This window comes from Rhinolophus hipposideros, assembly GCF_964194185.1.
Source record: "Rhinolophus hipposideros genome assembly, chromosome: 10".
NCBI classification, from domain to species: domain Eukaryota; kingdom Metazoa; phylum Chordata; class Mammalia; order Chiroptera; family Rhinolophidae; genus Rhinolophus; species Rhinolophus hipposideros.
In genome coordinates this window covers 60,164,399-60,190,962 of record NC_138056.1, presented here as the reverse complement: position 1 = coordinate 60,190,962, position 26,564 = coordinate 60,164,399, and the positions used below count along the sequence as shown (strand labels likewise).

At 37.4% G+C, this 26,564-nt stretch overlaps 1 protein-coding gene across 6 annotated transcripts in view; it reads left to right on the top strand.

The window, feature by feature from the left end:
• The window catches only part of NOX4 (NADPH oxidase 4), a 160,200-nt gene that overhangs the window by 126,896 nt on the left and 6,740 nt on the right, over positions 1–26,564 (top strand). For all 6 annotated transcript variants that reach the window (XM_081064752.1, XM_081064749.1, XM_081064750.1 and 3 more), the window contains 4 exons: positions 5,383–5,502; positions 7,074–7,182; positions 13,653–13,721; positions 15,117–15,217. In XM_081064752.1, coding sequence (XP_080920878.1) covers positions 5,383–5,502; positions 7,074–7,182; positions 13,653–13,721; positions 15,117–15,217 — 399 coding nt within the window. The remainder of the gene's footprint in view (positions 1–5,382; positions 5,503–7,073; positions 7,183–13,652; positions 13,722–15,116; positions 15,218–26,564) is intronic.

The following is a 26,564-nucleotide window of genomic DNA, read 5'->3' as shown; positions in this document are numbered from 1 at the left end:
ATATGCTCTCCTATGTATATTGCAGCATTATTCACAGTGGTCAATCATGGAAACAATCAAAGTATCCTTTTGATAGATGATTGGCTAAAGAAGATGTGTTACAGTGGACTATTACTCAACCATAAGAAAAGATGCAATAATGCCATTTGTGACCACATGGATGGATCTTAAGATTATCATGCTAACTTAAATAAGTCAAACAGAAAAAATTGAGAACCGTATGACTTCATTCATATGTGGGATATAAAACTGAAAGCGACGAACAAACAAGACAAACAAACAAAGAAATGAAAACTCATAAACAGACAACAGTTTAGTGGTCACTAGAGTGGGAGGGGAAGAAGGGGCATGTCACGCAGGGAACCCTGCTCGCTGCGCCATTTGTCGTGCAGGGTCTCAGCTCCCACTCCCCGCCCAAGAACGCAGGACACGGTGAGGCCAAAAAGGAACACCCATGGAGCCATAAGTAGGGGAGTCAAACCAATATATTCTCGCTGGCGTCTGGGCTGGAGACACAGGAAGCAGGATCTACATAATCTGCCTAATAGCAGTCCGCTCTTGCCAGCCACCATCTTCTTGCTAGCCCCCATTTCTTTTCTTGCTAGCATAGCCACAGCCGTTATATTAGTGGCCAATGGCTTACGGGTTACAGCTGACGGCCAACTAGCCACAGCTGCTGGCATCTGATCACAGTTGATGGCCATTTACTACCCGAGCCAGCACCTTTCTATGTGAGGCCGAGAGCCTGGAAACTGTTTTTTGGGGTTTTGTCCACACACTCCACCCCTACAGGGTCTCGCCTCACAATCTACGCAACAAGCGTCTTCTGCGAGGGGCCCTGTGCAAGGAGCCTGGAGGTGAATGCACTATCCTGAACACAGCCAGGCTCTCTGGGCACAGCCAGGGTTTCTCAGGGCACCACCAGTACTTCTGGGCACAGCCAGACTTCCTGGGCTTCTTAAGGTACCACCTGTCTCCCCTGGCACAGCCAGGGTTTCTCAGGGCACCACCCCAGTACTTCTGGTCACAGCCAGACATCCTGGGCTTCTTAGGGTACCACCTGTCTCCCCGGGCACAGCCAGGTTTTCTCAGGGCACCACCACAGTACTTCTGGGCACAGCCAGACTTCCTGGGCTTCTTAGGGTACCACCTGTCTCCCCGGGCACAGCCAGAGTTTCTCAGGGCACTGCCACTCTCTCTGGACACAGCCAGACTTCCTGGACACAGCCAGGGCCTCTCAGGGCACTGCCACTCTCTCTGGACACAGCCAGACTTCCTGGACACAGCCAGGGCTCACAGGGCACTGCCACTCTCTCTGGGCACAGCCAGACTTCCTGGACACAGCCAGGGCCTCTCAGGGCACTGCCACTCTCTCTGGACACAGCCAGACTTCCTGGACACAGCCAGGGCCTCAGGGCACTGCCACTCTCTCTGGGCACAGCCAGACTTCCTGGACACAGCCAGGGCTCTCAGGGCACTGCCACTCTCTCTCTGGGCCTCTCGGGGCACTGTGCTGGAACAACAGCGGCTCACATCAAGGTGCTTACATATTATCAATGGCGGCCAGTCAAGACACAAAAGCAAACATCAAACCAGTCCCACTACATGGTGGTATGTTCCCAAACAGTCAAGCGTCCAATAAATTAGGGATGGAAGGCAATTCCCCATAGTCCATAGTCATTCGCCAGGGCTGTCCTGGGGGTGAGGGATGACCTTGACCTCACCCTCATCTCCCATGGAGGACTCAGCAAGCGTTTCCTCCTGGGACTAAAAGTCCTGCATCCGGGCTGCCTCAGCAAGCAGTTCCCAGCCCACAGGGCGGCAACAACCTTCGCTTTCTCCGCTTTCTCCGGCCTCTGCTGGTTGGGGAACCATCCACATCTTTCCACCCCTCCACGGGAATCGAGCTCTCCGGCAGCTGCTCCTCCTGGTCTTCCTCAGACTGAGCTTTCATACGCACAAACTGCTCCACTGCCCTTCGGAAAGCTTTGGCCAGCACCGTATCCTGCCGACTACGCCAAGTGTCACGCAGGGAACCCTGCTCGCTGCGCCATTTGTCGTGCAGGGTCTCAGCTCCCACTCCCCGCCCAAGAACGCAGGACACGGTGAGGCCAAAAAGGAACACCCATGGAGCCATAAGTAGGGGAGTCAAACCAATATATTCTCGCTGGCGTCTGGGCTGGAGACACAGGAAGCAGGATCTACATAATCTGCCTAATAGCAGTCCGCTCTTGCCAGCCACCATCTTCTTGCTAGCCCCCATTTCTTTTCTTGCTAGCATAGCCACAGCCGTTATATTAGTGGCCAATGGCTTACGGGTTACAGCTGACGGCCAACTAGCCACAGCTGCTGGCATCTGATCACAGTTGATGGCCATTTACTACCCGAGCCAGCACCTTTCTATGTGAGGCCGAGAGCCTGGAAACTGTTTTTTGGGGTTTTGTCCACACAGGGCAGTAGAAGAGGAAAAAGGGGGCAAATACATGGTGATGGAAGGAGAAATGACTCTGGGTGGTGAACACACAATGCAATATATAGATGATGTTTTATAGAAATGTACACTTGAAATATATTTTACTAACCAATGTCAATATTTAATAAAAATTTACAATATTTGTGGGGACAGAGCCCCAGAGAGTAGTTTCCAGGCTCTCGGCCTCACATAGAAAGGTGCTGGCTCACGTAGTAAATGGCCATCAACTGTGATTGGCTGGCCATCAGCTGTGGCTAGTTGGCCATCAGCTGTAACCAGTGAGCCATTGGCCACTAATGTAACTGCTGTGGCTATGCTAGCAGAAAATGGGGGCTAGCAAGAAGATGATGGCTGAGCTAGCAAGAGCAGAGTGCAGTTAGCACAGCGGATTGCAGCTAGCGAGGGGAGTCGGTCAGTTGGCAGAATAGCGGACAGCAGGTCGCACGTTGTGTGAATCCAGCCTCCAGCAAGACTATAGTGGTATGACTCCCCTACCTATGGCTTCGTGGGTGTTCCTTTTTGGCCTCACCATATCCTTATGTGCGGAGCTGGACCAGAGACCCCGCAGGCCACCCCACATGACAATATTCAATACAAATTTTAAAAACAAATAAAAATGGCAATGCCTTATATACATAAATTTATTTTTTCTTAATTGTAACGATATGTGGAACCACTGTGTTTCCCTGAAAATAAGACCTACTCTGAAAATAAGCCCCAGTTAAGATCTTAGCCAGATGGACACATTTAGTACATTATGACGATGTTCCAGAAGAAGATGACATGACTGTATTTGAATAAATGTAGATTTTTATACATGAAAAAATAAGACATCCCCTAAAAATAAGCTCCAATGGAGCAAAAAGTAATATATGACCCTGTCTTATTTTCGGGGAAACACGGTAGATAGTTGTCATGCGGGGTACCCTGCTCGCTGCGTCATGTTTTAGGCAAGGTGTCTGGCGGGGTCTCTGGTCCCACTCCCTGCATAAGAACGCAGGATATAGTAAGGCCAAAAAGGAACATCCCCGGTGCCATAGATGGGGAGTCATACCACTATATTCTCGCTGGTGGCATCCGCCTCTCTGCAATCCGCTCTTACTAGCTCAGCCACCATCTTCTTGCTAGCCCCCATTTGCTGCTAGCATAGCCATGGCAATTATATTAGTGGCCAGTGGCTCACTGGTTACAGCTGACAGCCAACTAGCCACAGCTGATGGCCATCCAATCACAGTTGATGGCCACTTACTACCTGAGCCAGCACCTTTCTATGTGAGGCCGAGAGCCTGAAAACTGCACTCCTGGCTCTGTCCCCACAATAGTCCATAGAGTGTATGGTAATTCTATTAGTCATCAAAGATAAGTATTTAGGCTATCAAGTCAACATTTTAAGTACCAGGAAAGAGGAAAGAAAGGGGGCAGGATAAAGAGATGCAACTTCAGCTGAGACATCTTCCTTCATGGAGCCTTCCATTTTTCCCTATTGCACTTACATTTACACCACATTAACCAGATCAGAGTCACACAGCCGTAACAGATAAGAGAGTCTGGGAAATGTAGTGTTTTGGCTGGGTACTTTGCTTCCCTGAATGAATTTAATGCTTTGTTCCTAAGAAAGAATGGGAAAATTGTGGGAAAAAACAAAACAGAAATACACTCAGAGATTTAAGGACCAAAAAAAATAACAACCCCCCAAAAAAAACCCAAAAAACTCAGGGTTGCTAGGTGAAAGGGTGATGGGGATAGGGGAGAAGATAAAGGGATTGGAAAGTCCAAATTAGTAATCACAGTATAGCCACAGGGATATGAAATACAATTTGGGGAATATAATCAATAATGTTGTAAAGATTTTGTAAGGGGTCAGATCGGCACTTGTCTTATTTACGAGACCACTTCCTAGATGGTGTAGATGTCTAACCACTGCACTGTACACCTGAAGCTGAAGCTGAATAATATGGAATGTCAACTATAATTGAATATATATCATGCTACATATATATATGTATATATATCATGCTACATATATATATATATCATGTACATATATATATGTATATATATATATATATATATATAGTCACAGGATGTGGAGTACAGCATAAGGAATAGAGTCAATGGAATTGTAACAGCTATATACAATGTCAGAGGGGTAGTAGATTGGGGGAGTTGCACTTCGTGAGGGGTATAAATGTCTAACTATTACAGTGTTTTGTACACCTGAAACTAATAAAGTAAATAAACAAATAAAGTTTTACCTTTCGGGGGAAGGAAAAAGAAAGAATGGGAGGATGGATATCGAGTGAGCAATTAGCAAGTTTTATTGTAGTTAAGAAGGATTTCATACACAAACACACATTTGAATCTATCAAGTAATTAGAGATTCCTTTGAGCTGGCTCTCCAGCTGTTTCTATGCTAATAAAAAAAAACCTAACTAGGGCAAAGAGGAAGAACTGTATTAGTTTCTTTTCTTTCATCCTATTGCTTTTCTGTTCACATAACAGATGTTTTGGTAATAGTTCTGCTACTGAGTTTGCCATTAAAGAGAACACTATTGAATATAGACACCGTAAAGTAGTTGGTATTTCAATGTAGACACGTATAGTAATTTAATATGACCAGACCTTTAACTTGTCCATAGCTGTCTGTCATGATCCTATATACATTCTTCTATATGTTTAATTAACGTTTCTCTCAAAAAGGCATGCTTAGGAGCACATGTACTATTTCAATATTAACAGTTCATAGCTAACATTTCTTGTTCCTTTAGGCTTATGACTATGAGAAATAATGAAGTAAGACCTGAACTATCACAAAGCCTAGAAATTGGATTCAGCGTGTTTGCTACATCTTATAGAAATTTAATTTAACTTATTTTCATCTTTTCCACCATTGTCTACCTTCTCCACAGGCTATACATTGATGGTCCATTTGGAAGTCCATTTGAGGAATCATTGAACTATGAGGTTAGCCTCTGCGTGGCCGGAGGCATTGGAGTAACTCCATTTGCTTCAATACTCAACACACTGCTGTATGTCATTTTGATCCTTTCTCTTAGTCCAAATAGATAACTGTCAATATTTGAGACATCTGTCTTTTAGTTTGAAGTACATCCTTACAGAATCCTTCTACTTGCTGTTCAAGGAACTCCATTTACTGGTTGACGAGGGAATAATTCGGTGATACTCAATAGTATATGGTCTTTGGCTTTCAGCGTGCTCTTTTGTGAAATGTGTCAGTATCACAATTATGCATTCCACTGCCCTTACCCTCTTTTAAAGTCATTCCACTAGCCTTTACTTCTCTACTTCCTCATCAGTGGTAAGTGGTACTACTTATCCATTCAGTCAGCAAGTTTTTTTGAGCATCTGTGGGCCAATCCATCTTATAGGTACTGGCAATACAGTAATGAATGAAATTGAGTTCCTGCCCTTTAAAAGCTTACATTCAAATAGGGCAGGTAAAAACAAACCAGTGAGAAATTCATAAATAACATTATTTCCCCAATATTAGAACTATGATGAAGAGAAATTAATGGGATATAGAAATAAAATAACTACGGTTATTGCAGAAGTATAATCAGGGAAAGCTTGTCTGAGGAAATGACAAAACGAGCTCATTCCTTGGTCTATTACTCAGAAAATTTATTACAGACTAAAGGATAGAAATTTCAGAGGGAAGATTGTTTAACTAAGAAATACATTTTCAATTGTTTTAGTTCTAGGATTTTTAGCAAATTTAATTGATTAGTATTATCATGAAAACACAAACAAAATGACAGTATGAAATTATTCTTAAATCTGTTCCATTCACTTTTCAAGAAGACACAATTTGCATTAAAAGTCTATTTAATGGAGTACCAAAAAAGAAGTAAGTTGAAGCTATATGTTTGAATGATATTTTCAGTTTCAAATACTTGATATAACTTTGGGACCTTTTGTGGTTCTTAGAAAAATAACCATATTCCAAGCCAGAAATGATTTGTTTTTGAGAACATATTGCAAGTTATTTGGACACCTAAAGCTAAGAAAATGAAAGAATATTTTCTTAACCTCAAGCCTGCTTCCTAATTATAAATAGGAATCCAGACTTGGAATCATGAATTATTGGAATGCATTACATAGTGGGTGGTTGTGAAATTTCCTTCTTCAATGATATTAAGAAGGGAATAAACAACCAATTTCTGGAATGTTTTTGGTTCACTTTGCCTGGAAGCCAGGGGAATGCTGAAGAGACCTGGAACCCCCACCGAGTGATAGAATTCCCTGAAAATAGATAACTTTTTTCTGAGATGCAAGGGTTGATATTATTCTGATCCAAGAATATGACCTTCACCGGATATGAGTGATATGCATATAATATTCACAAGTATAAACACTGAAATTCGTGGAATATATCATGGCCTTCAGTCAGCATATTGCATTTTATATTCATTTGGGAGTTATAGTAAGTGCTATATCAGATGCTTGAATGTAAATGACTGGTTTTTCTATTGGTTGCTTACTAATGAAAAGCAAATTTACAAAGAGACCTGGATTCTTAAGGTTTTTTTTTTTTTTTTTTTGCTTTCCTAATCACTGTCATGTTATGTCAATTTTAAAGGGATGACTGGAAACCATACAAGCTTAGAAGACTGTATTTTATTTGGGTGTGCAGAGACATTCAATCCTTCCGTTGGTTTGCAGACTTACTCTGTGTGTTGCATAACAAGGTAAAATTGGGTTTGTTTTTACTTTTGCAATTTTTAATTAAAAAATATAGTTATTTTCTTTCATATTCCTGAAGTAATAAATTCTCTCTATAACATTACCAGAAAATATGCAGATAAGTGTGAGGAAAAAAATCCCCAATTTAAAAAAAAACAGGTAACATTTGTTAATTTGTGCATATGTTTTCAGATATTGATATCTGTGATTATGCATATATATCCATGATTTGTCTTAACATATACATGCTGATTATATGTTCTAACATAATATTTTAACATAAAAATATATGCAAATGGCTGGTAATGTGTGCATATATATGTGTATGATGTATGCAAATATACAAGGTATGGCAATTAAGTTCACGAACTTGTTGCAAGGATGTTGCTAACCTTTTTTTGATATCAGAGGGATTATTCAACTGGACAAACAGTTAACCAAGTTTACTATTTCGAAGTGCTGAAAAGACTGTGTGAAAAAAGTTAGACGACCTGAACTTTTTGCCAACAATTCATGGCTCTTGCATCACGACAATGCACCAGCTCACATGACACTGTCTGTGAGGGAGTTTTTAGCCAGTAAACAAATAACTGTGTTGGAACACCCTCCCTATTCACCTGATCTGGCCCCCAATGACTTCTTTCTTTACCTGAAAATAAAGGAAATATTGAAAGGAAGATATTTTGATGACATTCAGGACATCAAGAGTAATAGTATGACAGCTCTGATGGCCATTCGAGAAAAAGAGTTCCAAAATTGCTTAGAAGGGTAGACTAGGTGCTGGCATTAGCGTTTTGCTTCCAAAGGGGATTACTTGGAAGGTGACCATAGAGATATTCAGCAATGAGGTATGCAGCACTTTTTCTAGGATGAGTTTGCAAACTTAATTTTTCGACCTTATTTGCATATAGGGTAATGAGGGACGACAGAAGGAAACATCAGCATACAAGTGCTACTACACTTTCCATCTTTTGTTCTAATTGCTCTTATTTCTTTAATATTCCAAATGGACCATCACCAGACTTTTGACACAATATGCAAAATTTCAAAAATTCCAAATTCAAAGTTTCTTTTAAACGTATATTGTATATTTTTTGGAGGAATTCTTTATCTACCCTACATGTTACCTATAGATATCTATTAATATATCTATCTTTATTTTTTTCAAGTTATATAAGTAATATACATATCATCTTTGGTGCAAATTTTTCAAATACTTCAAATAAAGCAAAATCCTCCTTACTACTTTCTCCATCCAATCTATGTAACGAGAGGTAACTCATGAGTGTTCTATAAATTCCAGCATACTATTTGTATTGTTCTGAATTTTTTTTAACGTATTCCTATGTCTTTAACTTTTTTGTAATAGTACATATAGAGTTATCTTGTTCTTTTTACTGCTATAGAGTATTTCATAGTATGAATGTATATCTAGTTTTTTTTACCATTCCCTAATGATGAACATTTACTTTTTTATTACAAAAAGTACTGCAATAAATATCACAATCCCTTTTTGTGCAGATATTCACTCATTCATTCAGTCATTCTATCACATCAAATATTCTCGTAAAATATTTACTAACTTCCCACTATGAAATAGAAACTGTTCTAGGACATGGAGGTGCATCGGAGAACCAAATAAAAACAAGTCTCTGACCTCATGTGATTTAGATTCTAAGTGGGGAAGATAGACAGAAAACCAATAAATAAATAGGATGTCTGATTCTGATTAGGACAAAGAAGAAAAGGAAAGTGGGGTAAAGCGACAAAGAGTAAACAATAGAAGGCATATTAATTTATATTGTATAATCGGGAATGCCCACCAAACAAAATGGTATTTGAGCAGAGACCTAAGTGAACTGAAGGAACAGATTAGGCAGATGTCTTGGGGGAAATATTTGAAGGCAGAAAGACCCAACTTTACAGGCGAATGCTCTGATGCAATTGCATGCTTGGTAGACTGGAGGAAGATGAAAGAGAGTTGTGTGGGCAAAGCAGAGTCAGCAAGGGGGAAAATAGTAGGAAAATCAATCAGAAGGGTGGTGCATGTGCTTTTCTGGGGAAGAGGCAGATTACAGCCTTTGGATTTTATGCAACAAGAGATGGGTTCTGGGAACATACCCAAAAGAATTGAAAGCAGTGACTTGAACAGATATTTGTACACCAATGTTCATAACAGCATTATTCACAATAGCCAAAAGATGGAAATAATCCATATGTCTACTGATGAATGGTGAATGAATAAAGAAAATGTGACGTATACATACAATGGAATACTACTCAGACTGAAAAATAATGAAATTCTGAGACATGCTACAACATGGATGAATCTTGAAACATTATTCTAAGTGAATTAATCCAGACAAAAAAGACAAATATTATCTGATTCTATTTCTATGAAGTACCTGAAGTAGTCTGTTTCATACAATGCTAATTGACAGTTGCTGGGAGAGAGGGAAAATAGGGAATTATCGTTTACTAGATACAGAGTTTCAATCTGGGAAGAAGAAAAGTTCTGGAGATGGATGGTGATGATGGTTGCACAACAATACAAATGTAATTAATGCCATTGAACTATACACTCAAAAATGATTAAAATGGTAAGTTTAAATTATGTATATTTTACCATGATAAGAAACAAGTATGATTCCTGGGACCACCAGGGACCTGCTGGATGAGGAGGGGAAAAAAAGCAGAGAAGCCATTGAAAGGAGTTGAGCAAAACGGATCTGACTGTTGATCATCTTGGGAGTGTGAGTGCAAATACCAAGCCCTGGAGATACTGAAGCTTCTAGAGAAACAGAGCCGATGAGTGATGGCCAACGAGGGAGATTGCTCAGAGTGACGAGGGAGGTTGTACCAACACCAAGAGGGAGTTCTGTCCTAGAGGCTAAGGAGGAAAACCTTTCAAGAAAAGCAGAATCACCACTCTCAGATTTATGAGTCTTTTTTCTCAGCTGATGCCGGGGAGACAGGACTTTCTGAGTTGGAGGCTGTGAATGAATTAAAATTTTTAATGTATACTGACGAAACAGTACAAAAGAGACTAAAATAATTTACATTTGCACCAAAGAATATGAGAGAAATGTATTCCAAAACATTATGTTAGCAATCTTTTAAATTCCTAAAAATCTTTTAAACAATGAGATCTCATTATATTTTCCCCTGAACGCTGGTGAGATTGAATCTTGGTTCCTATGATTATTGACCACTTGTGTTATTTCCAGAATTTTCTAATTCTATTTTTGCCTGTTTTTCTAATTTTTAAAAATCGTTCTTGAATTGACATATAGGGACTTTTTTTTTTTTTAATGAAAGGCTATAATTGGATCCAAGATTTGCAAAGGCACGTTTGAATGATAAATGCTTTATAAAGTAAGTAGCAGGGAAGGAGAAAAATAAAGGAAAGAAAAGAATGGAAGTGGCTAGACTTTCAAAGTAATTGAATCTGAAGATTTAAATTTTCTTTGCTTTCCAACTTTTTTGATGGATATGCTTTAACTTCAGGATTTCATGGGCTAAATAATATAAAAGCTTAAATCTATTGTAAACAATGCGGTGATATTCTTTTATACATACCTCTACATACTTGTTTGGATTTTTCATAGCAGCAGAATGAACACTAGTCCTTCAATTGTGCCTCTGAGGATGATGTTAAAAATAAAAGGATTTCATGATTTTTCTGTGTTTTCATCTGTGGAGAGACAGAGAGAGAGAGAGAGAGAGAGAGAGAGAGACACCAGTCGCAATAAAGCATAGTGACTAAATACAATCTTACAATCTGTGAGCGTAGATGAAAGTATTTTTGAAAACCAAATTAAAATATAGTCTTTTAATCTTCTTGCAACTGTGAGTTCTTTCACTTCATTCTAGAATGCCTAGAAAGATATATCTAGCTGCTTTCACCACTCTGCCTTGGGGTCAGACTATCTGAAATGATTACAAAAGTGTCACGTTAGGTGGATCTTGCTTGGCCAGATTGTGCAACCTGGTGAGTTAAGTAAAGATTGCAAGGCCAGGTATAAGGAGATCTGGTACCACTCTGCCAATAACTAACTACATGACTTGCTTCAAGTCACTTCACCTCTGTAGGACACATTGGAAAAATAAAAAAGAGGGACCAGGGCTACATGAGGCATTTGGAGTCTGTCACTTACAGTGGAACAGTGGCTCTACTGTTCCTCGGATAAAACTTAACCTCTATAACCTCTATAAACCCTATTTACATTTTCAATTTGTAAATGAGGCTAACAGCACTTGCAGTCTGCTGTGAGATTTAGCTTTAACATCTAAATGATCTATCATATTGAACATATTTAATACATGATTGCTATCATTCCTATTAGTGATCTGTAAAATTCCTTTGAGGACTGACATCCTGTTATTTTTCAGTTGTGAGAAAAACAAGGAAGAATGATAGGCAGGAGAAATAAAAATGAAAAACATAATCTTTGTGCATGATCCTACAGTCTTAATCTATTTGTAAGGTTGGGTTGATCCATATTTTTTTTTTTTCATTTTTCCCTAGACTTGGAGAACATAGTTTATTTAGTAGATATTATTACTTGTCTTCAGTGAGGGGTAAGTTAAAAGGGAGACATTGGAATCATTAAGAACATTATTTAAATTTGTATTGTTCTCTCTGGGGGGTATGGGCACAAAGGCCAGTTATCGGTGCAGGAGTCATTGGTCTGACCTTCTAGTAGTATCCTGGCAGACATTAAGGCAAGAATCAGCACACGCCACTTGTCTGTGAGCTGCTGTTCATTGCTGGTCCCTACCTGGGAATTCCTCACTTTCTTCCCAATTAACATCCCTAAGCCCTGATTCAATTCAGAAAGGGCCTTCAAATGAATTGAGCATTTGGTTATAACTTGAGGCAGCTACTGGATGGGCCATAATTAGTGATTATATCTTAAGAATACTATGGGTGTTGAGAACCATCCCTCATAATTTTGAAAGTAAAATACAATTTTATTGGGATTTTATAATTCAGAGTTGTCACCTGTCAGAAAATGTATAATTTTAGATCTGGAAGGGACCTGTCAGATAGTGTCATTCAACCCTATCATTGTCCCAAGGAAGAACAAATTGGGACATACATAAGTTAAGTAACTTCCTAAAGTCTCCAGCCAGGTAGGCATGGCAATAAAAACAAGTCTCTCAGTTACCTGCCAGGTGCCCTTCCCATTTTAGGGGTGCCAGTGGGGTGATGAAACCCTACTTAATCACTCCCTATTTGAAAAATGACTTCTTTTGCATTCCTAAAACTTCTACTTTGAGTTCCAATATATCAATTTTACTTTCACACTATATAGAAACAGTCCTTTAAATTAGTTGATCCTTTTGCTGTAATAATGTCCAGCAAAGCCTCACCATCGTAAGGAAACCCACTCTGTCTATCCTCAAGAATCAGTTTGATTGTTGAAGAAGCGCTGGTCTCTTCTAAGCCTTTGCACACATCAGACACTCATGGCTAGTCTCCAAAAGCACACCATGGCTGCTATGCTTCTTTTCTTTTTCCACTCTTGATGCTGTTTCTTTATCTTTCAGCTTTTCCTTGTTCCAGGGTGGTGAAAGGAGGCCCTAAGAAGAATAATGTGTTTTTTTTTAATATAGATTTCAGATCAGGATTTAGTCAGAGCAAGGCCAATCGTTAGTAGATTCATTTTTGTCTTTTGGAAAAGAGAAGCATGTGGGGACAACAAAAACCTTTTTATCTCCTTTTTTGAATTTTTTTTTTCCAAATGATATTTTTCTTAGTATATTTTTCAAGGTATAAAAATGTTCAGGATTTTTTTTCCAGACTAGTTTAGTTTGGCAGGTATATTTCCTGCTTCATACATTTTTATTTTGTCCTGATGAAATTGAGGCGTAGATTAAGTTGAGTGACTTCCTAGAACTCTCCAGGTAGATAGGAATGGCAATAAAAACAAGTCCCTCAGTTACCTGCCAGATGCCCTTAGGATTGTAAGGGGTCCCAGAGAGGTGATGAAACCCTACTTAATCAGAAAACTTAGAATAGCATGCATTCCAAGCATGCATATCATATATCACTAATGACTTTTTTAAATGAGAAAGTCATGTTTCTGTATGAATGAACTCTTGGGTAAAAATAGGGGCTCTTAGGGAACAAGATAAAAATAAAATAAAATAAAAATATCTTGGGAAGATTTAAGGGAATATTAGTGTAGTATTTGGCATTTTGTATCTATAAAGAACACATAATTATTCCCTTTCGCTACCACCATCATGCCTAATTATACCAGTAGGCGGCAGGTTATTAATGTTAGAACCTGGCATGTATATGGCACATAGATATGTATTTATGTATGTCTTTATATTTGCTTGTAGATGTTGACTGTGATTAGACAAGATACATCTTACAAATTCTAGAATCACCTATGTTAGAATAGGAGAAAGTCTGAACATACAGAAAGAATTTTAATGTCTTTTTACTTTTGTATCCTCCCAGTTTTGGCAAGAGAACAGACCTGACTATGTCAACATCCAGCTGTACCTCAGTCAAACAGATGGGATACAGGTATGTGGTTGGACGTTATTGTAAATTAAACGATCTCTCGATAATAGAAGATTTACTGTAGGGGCTGTGCTGGAAGAAAATTTCTGCAGGTGGTTTGAAGTTTCCCAGTGGAAGACTAGCTGGAAAGTGTCCAGAAAACTCACAGCTTGTCCTTTAAGTCAAGTGTATTATGCCTTTCATTTGTCCTCCTTACAGGGAGCTGGGGCAGTCCTTTCGAGTTCATCTCTCTCCTCTTCACTGTCGTCTCAAATTCTTTACCTCTAGAGATCAGACCATAAGTGAATAGTCTTCTGTATTCATCAAGGGGAAATTTTATGTGCAGAGAGAAGATAAGGTCATGCACAATTAAGATTGTTTCCCTTTAAGGGAAATTAAAAAAAAATAGTAACAGCCATTACGCCTGACTTACTGCACTAGACACTGCTATAAGCAATTATATACATTATCTCATGTGATTCCAACATTCAAGAGTAGAGGATATTGCTATCCTCATATGATAGAAGAAGAAACCGATATTTACAGACACCATTGAAGAGCTCCATAGGTGTATGAAACCTCGTCATGAATGTTTTCATGAGTTTTACTTTAGTATTTTCTATCATACATTTTCTATACTACTTCGAATACAAAATACAAATGCTTGTTAGTTACTTCTAAACTAATATAACCCTATTTTTTCTAGTCAGAGTCCTACCCTACTTGGTATGTAAATATTATTCCATTTTACTACTCTCGTGAAGCAAGTCAGCAAGTATCGTTATCCCCATGATATAGCTGTAATTAAGGTACAGAGAATAAATTATACGTAGTTCTCAGTTTGTCTGCTTGGGACTCAGACACTTTGTCCTCTCTTCTCATTTCACTCTGACTCTTCACTGGTTCAGATCTCATATTCTCTTAATTGCAAACAGTTCATTAGAAGATATTTGTTGATTTGGAACTCTGCTGTCTTAGGCTGTCTTGTCTGGGATCATTTCCCCAAATTTATGATGACAATTTTTTAATATTTTACTCATATAATGTGCCAAATATGACAATTGTATTTGCAGTGCAAAACCACTTCAATAAAATTTATGCTTCGGCCTTTTTTTGAGAGTAGGCAATTAGAATGCGTTCTTTAACATTGCAGTTGTTTAAAAATGAAGCAACGGACTAAAATCCAAGAAAATCAGCCATTTGTAATAATGGCATTCAAGAACATAATGGGTTTTAAAAGAAAAGAGGAAGGAAATGATGTTCTAAGTGACTGTACTTAATAGGTTGCCATTTGGTACTTATATTCTTTATATCACAGCAATTTGGTAGGAAGCCACATCATCAGCAGAAATGATGTTAGAGAAATGGATTATTTGCCAACTCTGCATCATATAAAATATAGTGCTTTCTTTTTGGCAGAAGATAATTGGAGAAAAATATCAAGCACTGAATTCAAGACTTTTTATTGGACGTCCTCGGTGGAAACTTCTGTTTGATGAAATAGCAAAATGTAACAGAGGGTATGTATTATTCCTCAGAGAATTTGACACATGGCTAATGATCAAATAAAATATTCCCAAGACATTACATAATATTTTAAAAGATGAATTAGTAATGGGTTTACAAATTACAAAATCACTTAAACACTCAATTATCACTATCAAAGGAAAGAGCAAGGCAGGGACCACCTCATGTATCTGTAAGCCCAAATAATTAAAATTTGGCTTAGAAATGGTGTATAAATTACTTACAAACTAGACTGTCCTCCCTACTTTTACATTTGCATAGACACATACTATTATCGAATGGGTATTCATTCCCATGACATACATCAAGTGATCATTGGAAAAGTTTTTCAAAATCACGTTGGCAAGCAAGGGAGCTCTTCAAAGAGTTCGAACAATACATGCACTTCAAAAGCAGATTTTTGTACCTTTTTACCAGGGTGAATATGGTTTTGTTTTTTAATCTCTTAGTTGTAATATGCAGTCTTGAAGCCAGGAATATTTCCAAACATGATTTTCCTTTCTTGGAAGCTACAATTATATGAAGAACCTTAGCATTTTGGACTATGTATCTATGATCTGAAGAAATTACTATTGAAGGAAAGCATTCTTTTTAGGGCACAGAGTAGACAGCCCATTTGTCTTCTGTAAACTTACCACAGTGCAGAGCAATGGTCTACAAAAATCTGAAAGCATTTGAAACCTTATACCCACTCACATTTTAAAGTGGGCATGGAAATAATTTCGTGATAAGGTTAAGTGTTGTAAAATCTGTAATTTGCAGACTTTGCAGAGATGTTGACATTTTATATTGCAGATGTTGACAAATTGCAGATGTTGACATTTTAAAATCAATGTAACTATTTTAAACTTATTTACTGGAATTTAAATATCATAGTTTCTTGATAGCAACCTTATATATTGTAAATACACAAATAAGCTTTCATTAGCAGCTGGAAATTATACATAACTGAACTTGTATTTTCTAGTTGTACTTGTATTTCTACTTGAACTTGTATTTCTATCCTTATTAACCTGCACAATTTTATCAAAATTCAATATATTTTTATATTTGCACTGATCATATTTTTATTGCTGAACTAAACATATTTCTGCAATGAGAATATACATAAATTGATTTAATTTTTAAAATTTCCTGTAACCCCAAAGCTCCAGTGTTAATTTTATCTTCTGGGTTGAGTTATCATTACGATTATTAGTATATAGTTGATTAATTGATAATTTAAAAAGTATATTTTTGTAAATATGAAAAAGGTGTTCGATTATAAATGAATGAGGCAGCTTATTAGAGCTTTTTTTTAAAGCCCCAACTCATGAATTCATGGATGAATGTGAGGTATTGAAAGAATCACAGATTCATCATGGCCCTTGGCTGCTTCTTCAGAAATATTGTTTTAGGAATTATGGTATGGAGCCCCAGAATCAAATTTCAAAAGAAATGTAGCTACCCAAGAAATTCAGATTGCAGCCTTGTTTGAAACAACTTCTGTATTTGCCTTCCCTTGAAGAAGTAGTTTGAGGTTGAAGAGGAAAGCACTATTTAGAAGGCAGAGATCCTTTGTAATATTCAGGGCCCTAATTAAAGGTGAACTATAGAATTAAAAAAAAAAAACGTGAACCCTGTTTTGGTTATATTCCTTTCCCATATTTCTCCAATATCACCCACCTTTGACGTGATCATCTTATACTCATCTGGGTCTTGCTATGCACTAAAGACTCAGTCCTCCTGAATGACATTTAACTGACCTCTGACAAGCATTCTTTTATTGGTTCTCATAGAATAGTGCTGAAAACTTTGATAGTTTTGGTTTCTTTGGTTTTTCGTTCCATTCTGAATTCAAACCCCCAAACAGCAGAGGATCATTTACAGGAAATTAAACTGGGATTATTGGTTTCTTTGGTTATTTCTTCAGAATTCTCATTTGTTATACTGTTCATGATTTAAAGGGATTTTTCTGTGTTTATTTGGTTCATTTTCTTTCAACAGCAAAGCTGGTTTAGAACGAGCAAATGTGCACCACCTACTGTTGACGTGTTGTACAACACTTTCACTTTGTGTTGCTCTCAGCAGGCACCTAAAATACATTATTTTTTAAAGGATTTTTATGTAGCACAATTTGAAAAACAATGGATCAACATCATAAGGGTTCATTAACTGTAAAAAAAGGTACCATTTAAAATGGAAGTCTTCATTTTATATGTAAAATTTTAGTTAACCTCATGGACATAAATTACATAAAGAATATAGAGATAAGAATAGAGAAGAGAGGCATATAAATTAAATCATTTTTAATGCTCTATGTTGGGCTACAATTTAATTTTTAGAAAGTGATTATTTATTAAACCAATGGGTATTAGTTTAATAAACTATGTAGAATACAAATTTAAATTTGATTAAGCTCTTCTTGGCATGTACACACACACACAGTCACACACACACACACCTATAAAAGTATATAAGTACATATATGTATACATATATGTACTTATAGATGCATGTATACTTTTATAAGTATACAGAGGGTGCCAAAAATGTATACACATTTTAAGAAAGGAAAACTGTTATTATTAAAGTTAAATCTGTAATACTCAGTATATATCAATAACAAAAGATGAATACAAGTCACATTTGACTTCTGAAATTACAAGAGGTGCTAATAATGGTCACCATCAGCGTCCAGACACTTTCGATTATGTCGAACTACTGCTTGAGCAACGTTGAGCTAAGTGTCCACTTGTATACATTATTTTGGCACCACCGGTATATGTACTATGAATACATATATAAGTCATATACATTTATATAAGTACATAACCATATGTACATATATGTATGTACATGTTTAAAGTATATATAATAAAAATATAAAATTTAGTTTTTAACAAAAATTGAATGAATCTATAATACATAATTCTTCAACATAATATTTTTCAGATATACTATAGATTGTTCATGAATAACTTCCATCTAATTCTACTTCAGCAGTATTCTAGAATATGGATAACATGACCATCACTATCCTGCTTATGGATGCTGAAATTGCCTCCAGTCCTATACTGTTATAAACAGTGCTATAGTAATTACCTTTGCACATATCTTCTCGTGCTCTTGTAAGAATATTACAGTAGGTTAGGATCCTTGAAATGGAATTGCTGCATCAAAGGGTGTGCACATTTAGATACTGTCCTACCAAATCTAAAACACTGAATTAATTTTATACTCAATTTACTTTGCATTTGTGTATGAGAGTGGTTCCTTTCTTGCATGGCTTTTTTAAATACAGAATTTGAATTATGTGAAGGTATTACGTGATTAACGAAAGTGAAGGAGGTTTTGAAGTCACCTTGCTTTCATCATTATTTTATAAATGAAGAAGCTATGACACCAAAACGTAATGATTTGTCTAAAGCTGTGGTTAATGAGTCAGAATTCAGACATGAACCCATATCCTCTGACTGTAAAGCTTAATGTGCTTTACAGCAGAGCATTTTCCCAAATAGAAAAAAGTGGCAATTTTATTTTGCCATGGCCCTCTTGGGGTCATTGAGGTGTTGCAAGAAACCGTCATATTCACTATGTATGTTGCAGCAAAATGTTAATTGTAGTATACTCAAACTGTCAACAACTAATTTTCCAAGAGCATAAAAAGATATTGTACTTTTACTTTATAAGCCATTCAGTATTTAACAACCTGTCAGACAATTATTTATTATTACACCTAACCAAAATTCAGTTTCCTATTATTTTATAATAAAATGTGTATCAATCATCAGTTAGTTGAACTTATGTATTATGCAAAGGGAGAAATAAAGGATTAACTTTATGTGGACTTTGGAACAGAAAATTACTACTCTGGGGTTTGGAGAAATATCTGAGACTGTACGTTATGCTGTCTCGTGGTGTTTTAAAAACAGAACAAATTAAGAATACTTAGGTTTGGTCTCTCACATTTTCTCCAGTGTCTGTGGTTGATCATTCAAATCTTCTGGATCTGTAATACAAGAAATGAATTATCTGTAAGCAGTGAAAAAATTCTCATTATATGACATTCCCATACTTACAAATCTGTTTGGAAATCTAGTATTGGTGTAATAGGAAAATATACACAAATATATCCAACATATATGAAGCTAGTTCTGTCTGCCCCCAAACAACATTCTCTGCTTAACGTCTAAGTCTTATCTATACCCACCTCAACAAAATTTTTGGAATAAATCTCCAGATAATTGTTGGATTGCAGCAACCTAATGTGAATTTAGTGCAAGTGATTATAATGATTAGTTGTAGATCTTAAAAATGTTCTAGGATTTCATTAAGGAAGTCAAAGTGACATTGGTCAACTCCTCAAATTACAAAAAGATCTAAAGTTTAACTACTTAACAATTATTTGATTGAAAAATAAAATGTAAAAAAAAGAAATGATATATGGATGCTTTAAAAATAATGATTTTATTCTAAAATATTTAAGAGCAGCCTTTAGAAAATCTGAAAAAATAGAAAAAATAACTATAATTACCTATGAAAGACCCATCCACTACCTCTGTGACATCACACACAGCCATTACATTTCCACTGTCTCTATTCCTAATGCTGTACTCCATATATATATATATATATATATATATATATATATATATATATATATATATATATATATATATATATAATTATAGTTGGCATTCATTATTGTTCAACTTCAGCTTCAAGTGTACAGTACAGTGATCAGGCATCTACATCATCCCTGAGGTGGTCTCCCAAATGGGACAAGTGTCCATTGGATACCCTATAAAATCTTCACAACATTATTGATTACATTTCCCAAATTAACTTTCGTTTCCCTGTGGCAGTCTTGTGGTTACCGACTGTGCTTTCTAATCCCCTCACCTTCCACTTTTCTCATCCCCAACCCCCCTCCCATCTAGCAACACTTAGTATTTCTTCTATGTCTCTGAGACTGTTTCTGATTAGTTCATTCATTTATTCTTTTCTTTAGATTCCACATATAAGTGAGATCATACAGTATTTCTCTTTCTCTGTCTGACTTATTTCACTTAACTTAATGTTCTCTAGGTCCATCCATATTGTTGCAAATGGTAATAGTACCTTCTTCTTTATGGCTGCATAATAATCCAATGTATAAATGTACCACAGTTTCTTAATCCAGTCGTCTACTGATGGACATTTTGGTTGTTTCCATGTCTTGGCTATTGTGTATAGTGCTGCAGTAAACATAGGGGTGCATAAATTTTTTTGAATTAGAGTTTTGGATTTCTCCAGATAGGTATCTAGGAGTGGAACTGCTGGGTCATAAAGTAGTTCCATTTTTAGATTTTTGAGATACCTTCATACTGATTTCCATAGTGGCTGCACCAATCTGCAATCCCATCAACTGTGCACAAGCATTCCCTTTTCTCCACATCTGCGCCAGCACTTGTTGTTTGTTGATTTATTGATGATAGCCATTTTGACTGGGTGAGGTGGTATCTCATTGTGGTTTTTATTTGCATTTCTCTAATGATTCGTGAGGTTGAGCATTTTTTCATGTCTGTTTGCCATCTGTATGTCCTTTTTAGAAAAATGTCTGTTCATGTCCTCTGCCCATTTTTTAATTGGGTTGTTTGTTTTTTTGGAGTTGTGTTGAGTGAGTGTTTTATAAATTTGAGATGTTAACCCCTTATCTGATATGTCATTGGCAAATATTTTCTCCCATTCAGTAGGGTCCCTTTTTGTTTTATTGATGGTTTCCTTTGCTGTGAAAAAACTTTTCAGTTTGATGTAATCCCACATGTTTATTTTTTCTCTTACTTCCCTTGCCCAAGAGGATATATCAGTAAAAATCTTACTCCGGATAATGTCTGTAAAGTTTCTTCCTCTATTTTCTTCTAGGAATTTTATGGTTTCAGATATTACATTTAAGTCTTTAATCCATTTTTGAATTTATTCTTCTATATGGTGTAAGGAGGTGATCCAGCTTCATTGTTTTTCATGTATCTGTCCAGGTTTCCCAGCACCATTTATTGAATAGACTGTCTTTACCCCATCGTACATTCTTGCTTTCATTGTCGTAGATTAAATGGGTATATAGGCATGGATTTATTTCTGGACTCTCTATTCTGTTCCATGGATCTATGTGTCTGTTTTTATGCCAGTACCATGCTGCTTTGATTACTGTAGCCTTGTAGTATAATTTGATGTCAGGTATTGTTGTACCTCCCACTTTATTCTTATTTTTCAATATTGCCAAGGCTATCTAGAGTCTTTTATGGTTCCGTGTAAATTTTAGGATTATATGTTCTATTTCTGTGAAAAATGTCCTTTGATAGGAATTGCGTTGAATTTGTATATTGCCTTAAGCAGTATGGACATTTTAACAATATTAATTCTTCCTAACCATGAGCATGGTATGTATTTCTATCTATTTGTATCTTCTTTAATTTCTCTCTCCAGTGTCTTATAATTTTCTGAGTATAGATCTTTTACTTCTTTGGTTAAATTTATTCCCAGGTATTTTATAGTTTTTGAAGCAATTGTAAATGGGATGATTTTCTTAATTTCTCCCTCTGATATTTTATTATTGGTATATACAAGTGCAACTGATTTCTGAATATTAATTTTGTATCCTGCTACTTTACTAAATTAATTTATCAGTTCTAATGGTTTTTTGGTGGAGTCTTTAGGGTTCTCTATATATCATATAGTATCATGTCATCTGCATAAAATGACAATTTTACTTCCTCCTTACCAATTTGGATGCCTTTTATTTTTTTTTTTCTTGTCTGATTGCTATGGCTAGAACTTCCAGAACTATGTTGAATAGAAGTGGAGAAAGTGGGCAACCTTGCCTATTCCTGATCTTAAAGGGAATGGTTTTAGCTTTTCCCCATTGATGATGATGTTAGCTGTGGGTTTATCATATATGGCCTTTATTATGTTGAGATATAATCCCTCTATTCCCACTTTCTTAAGGGTTTTTATCATAAATGGCTGCTGGATTTTGTCAAATGCTTTTTCTTCATCTATTGAGATGATCATATGATTTTTATTTTTCATTTTGTTAATGTGGTGTGTTACATTAATTGATTTGTGGATGTTGAACCACCCTTGAGTACCAGGAATGAATCCCACTTGATCATGGTGTATGATCTTTTTAATATATTACTGAATTCTGTTCACTAATATTTTGTTGAGGATTTTTGCATCTATGTTCATTAGAGATATCAGCCTGTAGGTTTCTTTTTTTGCATTGTCTTTGTCTGATTTCAGGATCAGGGTGATAGTGGCCTCATAAAAAGAGTTTGGGAGCCTTCCCTCCTTCTGGATTTTTTGGAATAGCCTGAGGAGAATAGGTGATAATTCTTTTTTGAATGTTTTGTAAAATTCACCTGTAAAGCCATCTGGTCCAGGGCTTTTGTTTGTTGGGAGCTTGTTGATTACTGACTCAATTTCCCTGGTAGTAATCAGTCTATTCAGGATTTCCATTTCTTCTTAAATGAGCCTTGGAAGGTTGTATACTTCTAGAAAATTGTCCATTTCTTCCAGGTTGTCTAATTTGTTGGCATATAGTTGGTCATAGTTATTTCTTAAATTTTTTTGTATTTCTTTGGTGTCTGTTGTCACTTTTCCTCTTTCATTTCTGATTTTATTAATTTGGGTCCTCTCTCTCTCTCTCTCTCTCTTTGGTGAATCTGGCTAAAGTTTGTCAATTTTGCTTATCTTCTCTAAAAACTAACTCTTGGATTCATCGATCTTTTCTGTTGTTTTTCTGGTTTCTATTTCATTTATTTCTGCTCTGATCTTTATTATCTCCTTCCTTGTATTCCCTTTGGGCTTATTTTGTTGTTCTTTTTCCAGATCCCTTAAGTGTGAAGATAGACAGTTGATTAATGATTTTTCTTGTTTCTTTAGGTAAGCCTGCAGTGCTATGAATTTCCCTCTTAGGACTGCTTTCGCTGTATCCCATAGATTTGGGGTCATCATGTTTTCATTTTTGTTTGTCTTGATAAATCTTTTTATTTCTTCCTTGACCTCATGGTTGACCCATTCATTATTTAGTAACATGTTATTCAGCTTCCATGAATTTGTGTGTCTTCCAGTTTTTTCCCTGTAGTTGATTTCTAATTTCATAGCACTGTGGTCAGAGAAGACAGTTGGTATGATTTCACTTTTCTTAAATTTATCAAGACTTGCTTTGTGGCCTAACGTGTGGTCTATCTTGGAAAATGTTCCATGTGAGCTTGAGAAGAATGTGTATTCTGCACCTTTGGGGTGAAATGCTCTGAAAATATTGATTAAATCCAACTGGTCCAATGTGTCATTTAAGGCTGTTGTTTCCATATTGATTTTCTGTCTGGAAGACCTGTCCCTTGTTGTCAGAGGTGTGTTGAAGTCCCCTACTATGATAGTGTTACTGTTGATCTCTGTCTTTATGTCAGTCAATACCTGTTTTATATATTTAGGTGCTCCTATGTTAGGTGCATAGATGTTTACTAGGGTTATGTCCTCTTGTCAGAGAGATCCCTTTATTATTATATAGTGCCCATCTTTGTCTTTTAATGTTCTTCATTTTAAAGTCTATTTTGTCAGATTTAAGTATTGCAAGTCCAGCTTTTTTCTCATTTCCATTTGCATGAAATATCTTACCCCAACCCTTCACTTGCAGCCTGTGTGTGTCTTTTGATCTGAGGTGAGTCTCTTGTATACAGCATATACAAGGGTCTTGCTTTCTTACCCACTTAGCCACCCTATATCTTTTGATTGGAGCATTTAATCCATTTAAATTTAAAGTGATTATTGATAGGTACAGAGTTACTGCCATTTTTTTTTTTATTTTTAGTTTAATTGTTTTCATCTTTCTACTGTTTACAGAAGCCCTTTTAATATTTCTTGAAATGCTGGCTTGGTGGTAATAAATTCCTTTAGCTTATTCTTTTCTGGGAAGCTCTTTATCTCTCCCTCAAATTGAAATGATAGCCTTGCTGGATAAAGCAATCTAGGTTGTATGCCTTTGTTTTCCATCACTTTGAGTACCTTCTGTCATTCCCTCCTGGTCTGTAATGTTTCTATAGAAAAGTCATTTGATAGTTTTATAGAGTTCCCTTGTATGTAACCCACTTTCTTTCTTTTGCTGCTTTTAGGATTCTCTCTTTGTCTTTAACATTTGCCAGTTTAACTATAATGTGTCTTGGTGTGGGCCTGTTTGGGTTTATTCTGGTTGGAACTCTCTGCGCTTCCTGGGCTTGAGTGTTGGTTTCCTTTACCAGGTTAGGGAAGTTTTCGGACATTATTACTTCAAATATGTTCTCAATCCCTTGGTCCATCCATTCACTTTCTGGCATTCTTATGATGCACATGTTATTGCGCTTGATGTTAACCCAGAGGTCTCTTAAACCATCTTCATTGTTTTTTATTCTTTTTTTTGTTGTTGTTGTTCTGTTTGGGCGATCTCTGCTCACTTGTTTTCTAAGTTGCTGATTCGATCTTCTGCTTCATGTAACCTGCTAGTAATTCCTTCAAGTGTGTTCTTTATTTCAGTTATTATATTATTTAGTTCTAACAGGTTGTTCTTTATGATTTTTCTATCCTTCTTTATGTCATCATTAAGCTCCTTAAACATTCTTATCACCAGTGTTCTGAACTCTGTCTCTGATAGGTTGGTTACCTCTATTTCATTTGGTTCCAATTCTGGAGGTTTCCTCTGTTTTTTTTATTTGGGACATGTTTCTTTGTTTCCCCATTCTGGCTGACTCTCTGTGTTTGCTTCAATGTATAAAGTAGATCCCCTAGGGTTCTTGGTTTTTGCTGAGTTATCTTGTGTAGTATTTGTCCTTTATATTTGACTTGCATGACTTCCTCATTCTTCTGTGCATGTGCTCCAAAAGGGACTCTTGTGTTGCGTATATTGTCCTGTTAAAGTCAATCTTTAATTGCTTTTCGCTTGTCGGTAGGTGGAATTGACTCCTCGGCTGACTAGTTGTGAGACTTGGCTCTGCCCACAGTGGATGATCTGCTGTGTGAGGGTTCACCACTCAAATGAGGCTTGGCCCCTATGGGCTCTTGTGCCTGTAGAGAATTCCCTCTGAGTGTGTCACTTGTAGGTGAAACCAGGTAATACTGTGGTTTGGTCTGGAGTTGGCCTCTGGGTTTGTTGAATCTTGTGCCTTTTGGGCTGGGCCTTTGTGTAGGGCAATTTCAGAACAAAGCAAATCACTAAGCACAACAACAACAAAGAAAAAGAAAATGAATACACTTACATGTAAAAACAACAAATAACCCACATTCAACACAGGCAAAAATATCAAAAATACAAAAACAAAACAAAACAAAAAAAGCACGAGTCTTGGCTTAAGCCCACCAAGTATTCTCCAGGTTGTCCTCTGCTGTACCAAAGAGTCCTCTGCGTCTTGTGCAGAGCCGGTCACCTGGTGCCCAGAGTGACCCTGGGAATGCAGATTTAGATGAGTGGGGCTATGGGGCTTGGATGGTAGTTTTTACAAAGTCAGTGTAGTTTTTGCTTTTGCCTGCACGTATGCTCACTGAGAGGAATACAACCAGCCCTGTTCGTAGGTCTCCTGAGTCTTAGGGCACTTCTTCCGTGTGTGTTTAGGACAGGAGATTTCTGAGCTGCTGAAAGCCCAGAGCTGCATCTGCCACTTGCTGCTGACCCCTGGGTGTGTCACCCCAGTTGTAATCTCCCTGCCCTAGGCAGGTGTCGTGCCGGGGTCTCTGCTCCCGCTCCCCACATGAGAACGCAGGATATGGCGAGGCCAAAAAGGAACACCCACAGAGCCATAGATAGGGGAGTAAAACCAATATATTCTCGCTGACGGCTGGGCTGGAGACACAGGAAACAGGATCTACATAATCTGCAACCTGGCGTCCTAACAGCAGTCCTTGCTTGCCAGCCACCATCTTCTTGCTAGCCCCCATTTCTCTGTTAGCATAGCCACAGCAGTTATATTAGTGGCCAATGGCTCAATGGTTACAGCTGATGGCCAACTAGCCACAGCTGATGGCCATCCAATCACAGTTGATGGCCATTTACTACCTGAGCCAGCACCTTTCTATATGAGGCCGAGAGCCTGGAAACTGCTTTCTGGGGCTCTGTCCCCACAGCTATCCAGAAAAGGTGGGGGCTGGGGATGGAGGAGTCATCTCTCTCCCAGCCCAGCAGTGCCACACTGTTCCTAGCCTCTTCCCTGGGTCAGAGCTGCAAGCCCAGATCCTGAGTGCAAAGGCTCCTCTGTAATCTGACACTACTCCTCAGTTCAGGGACCATCTTGAGTCTCTGGAAGGGTGGGGATCGGATTGGGAGAGTGTGGGGAAGGTCCCAGATGTGATGTT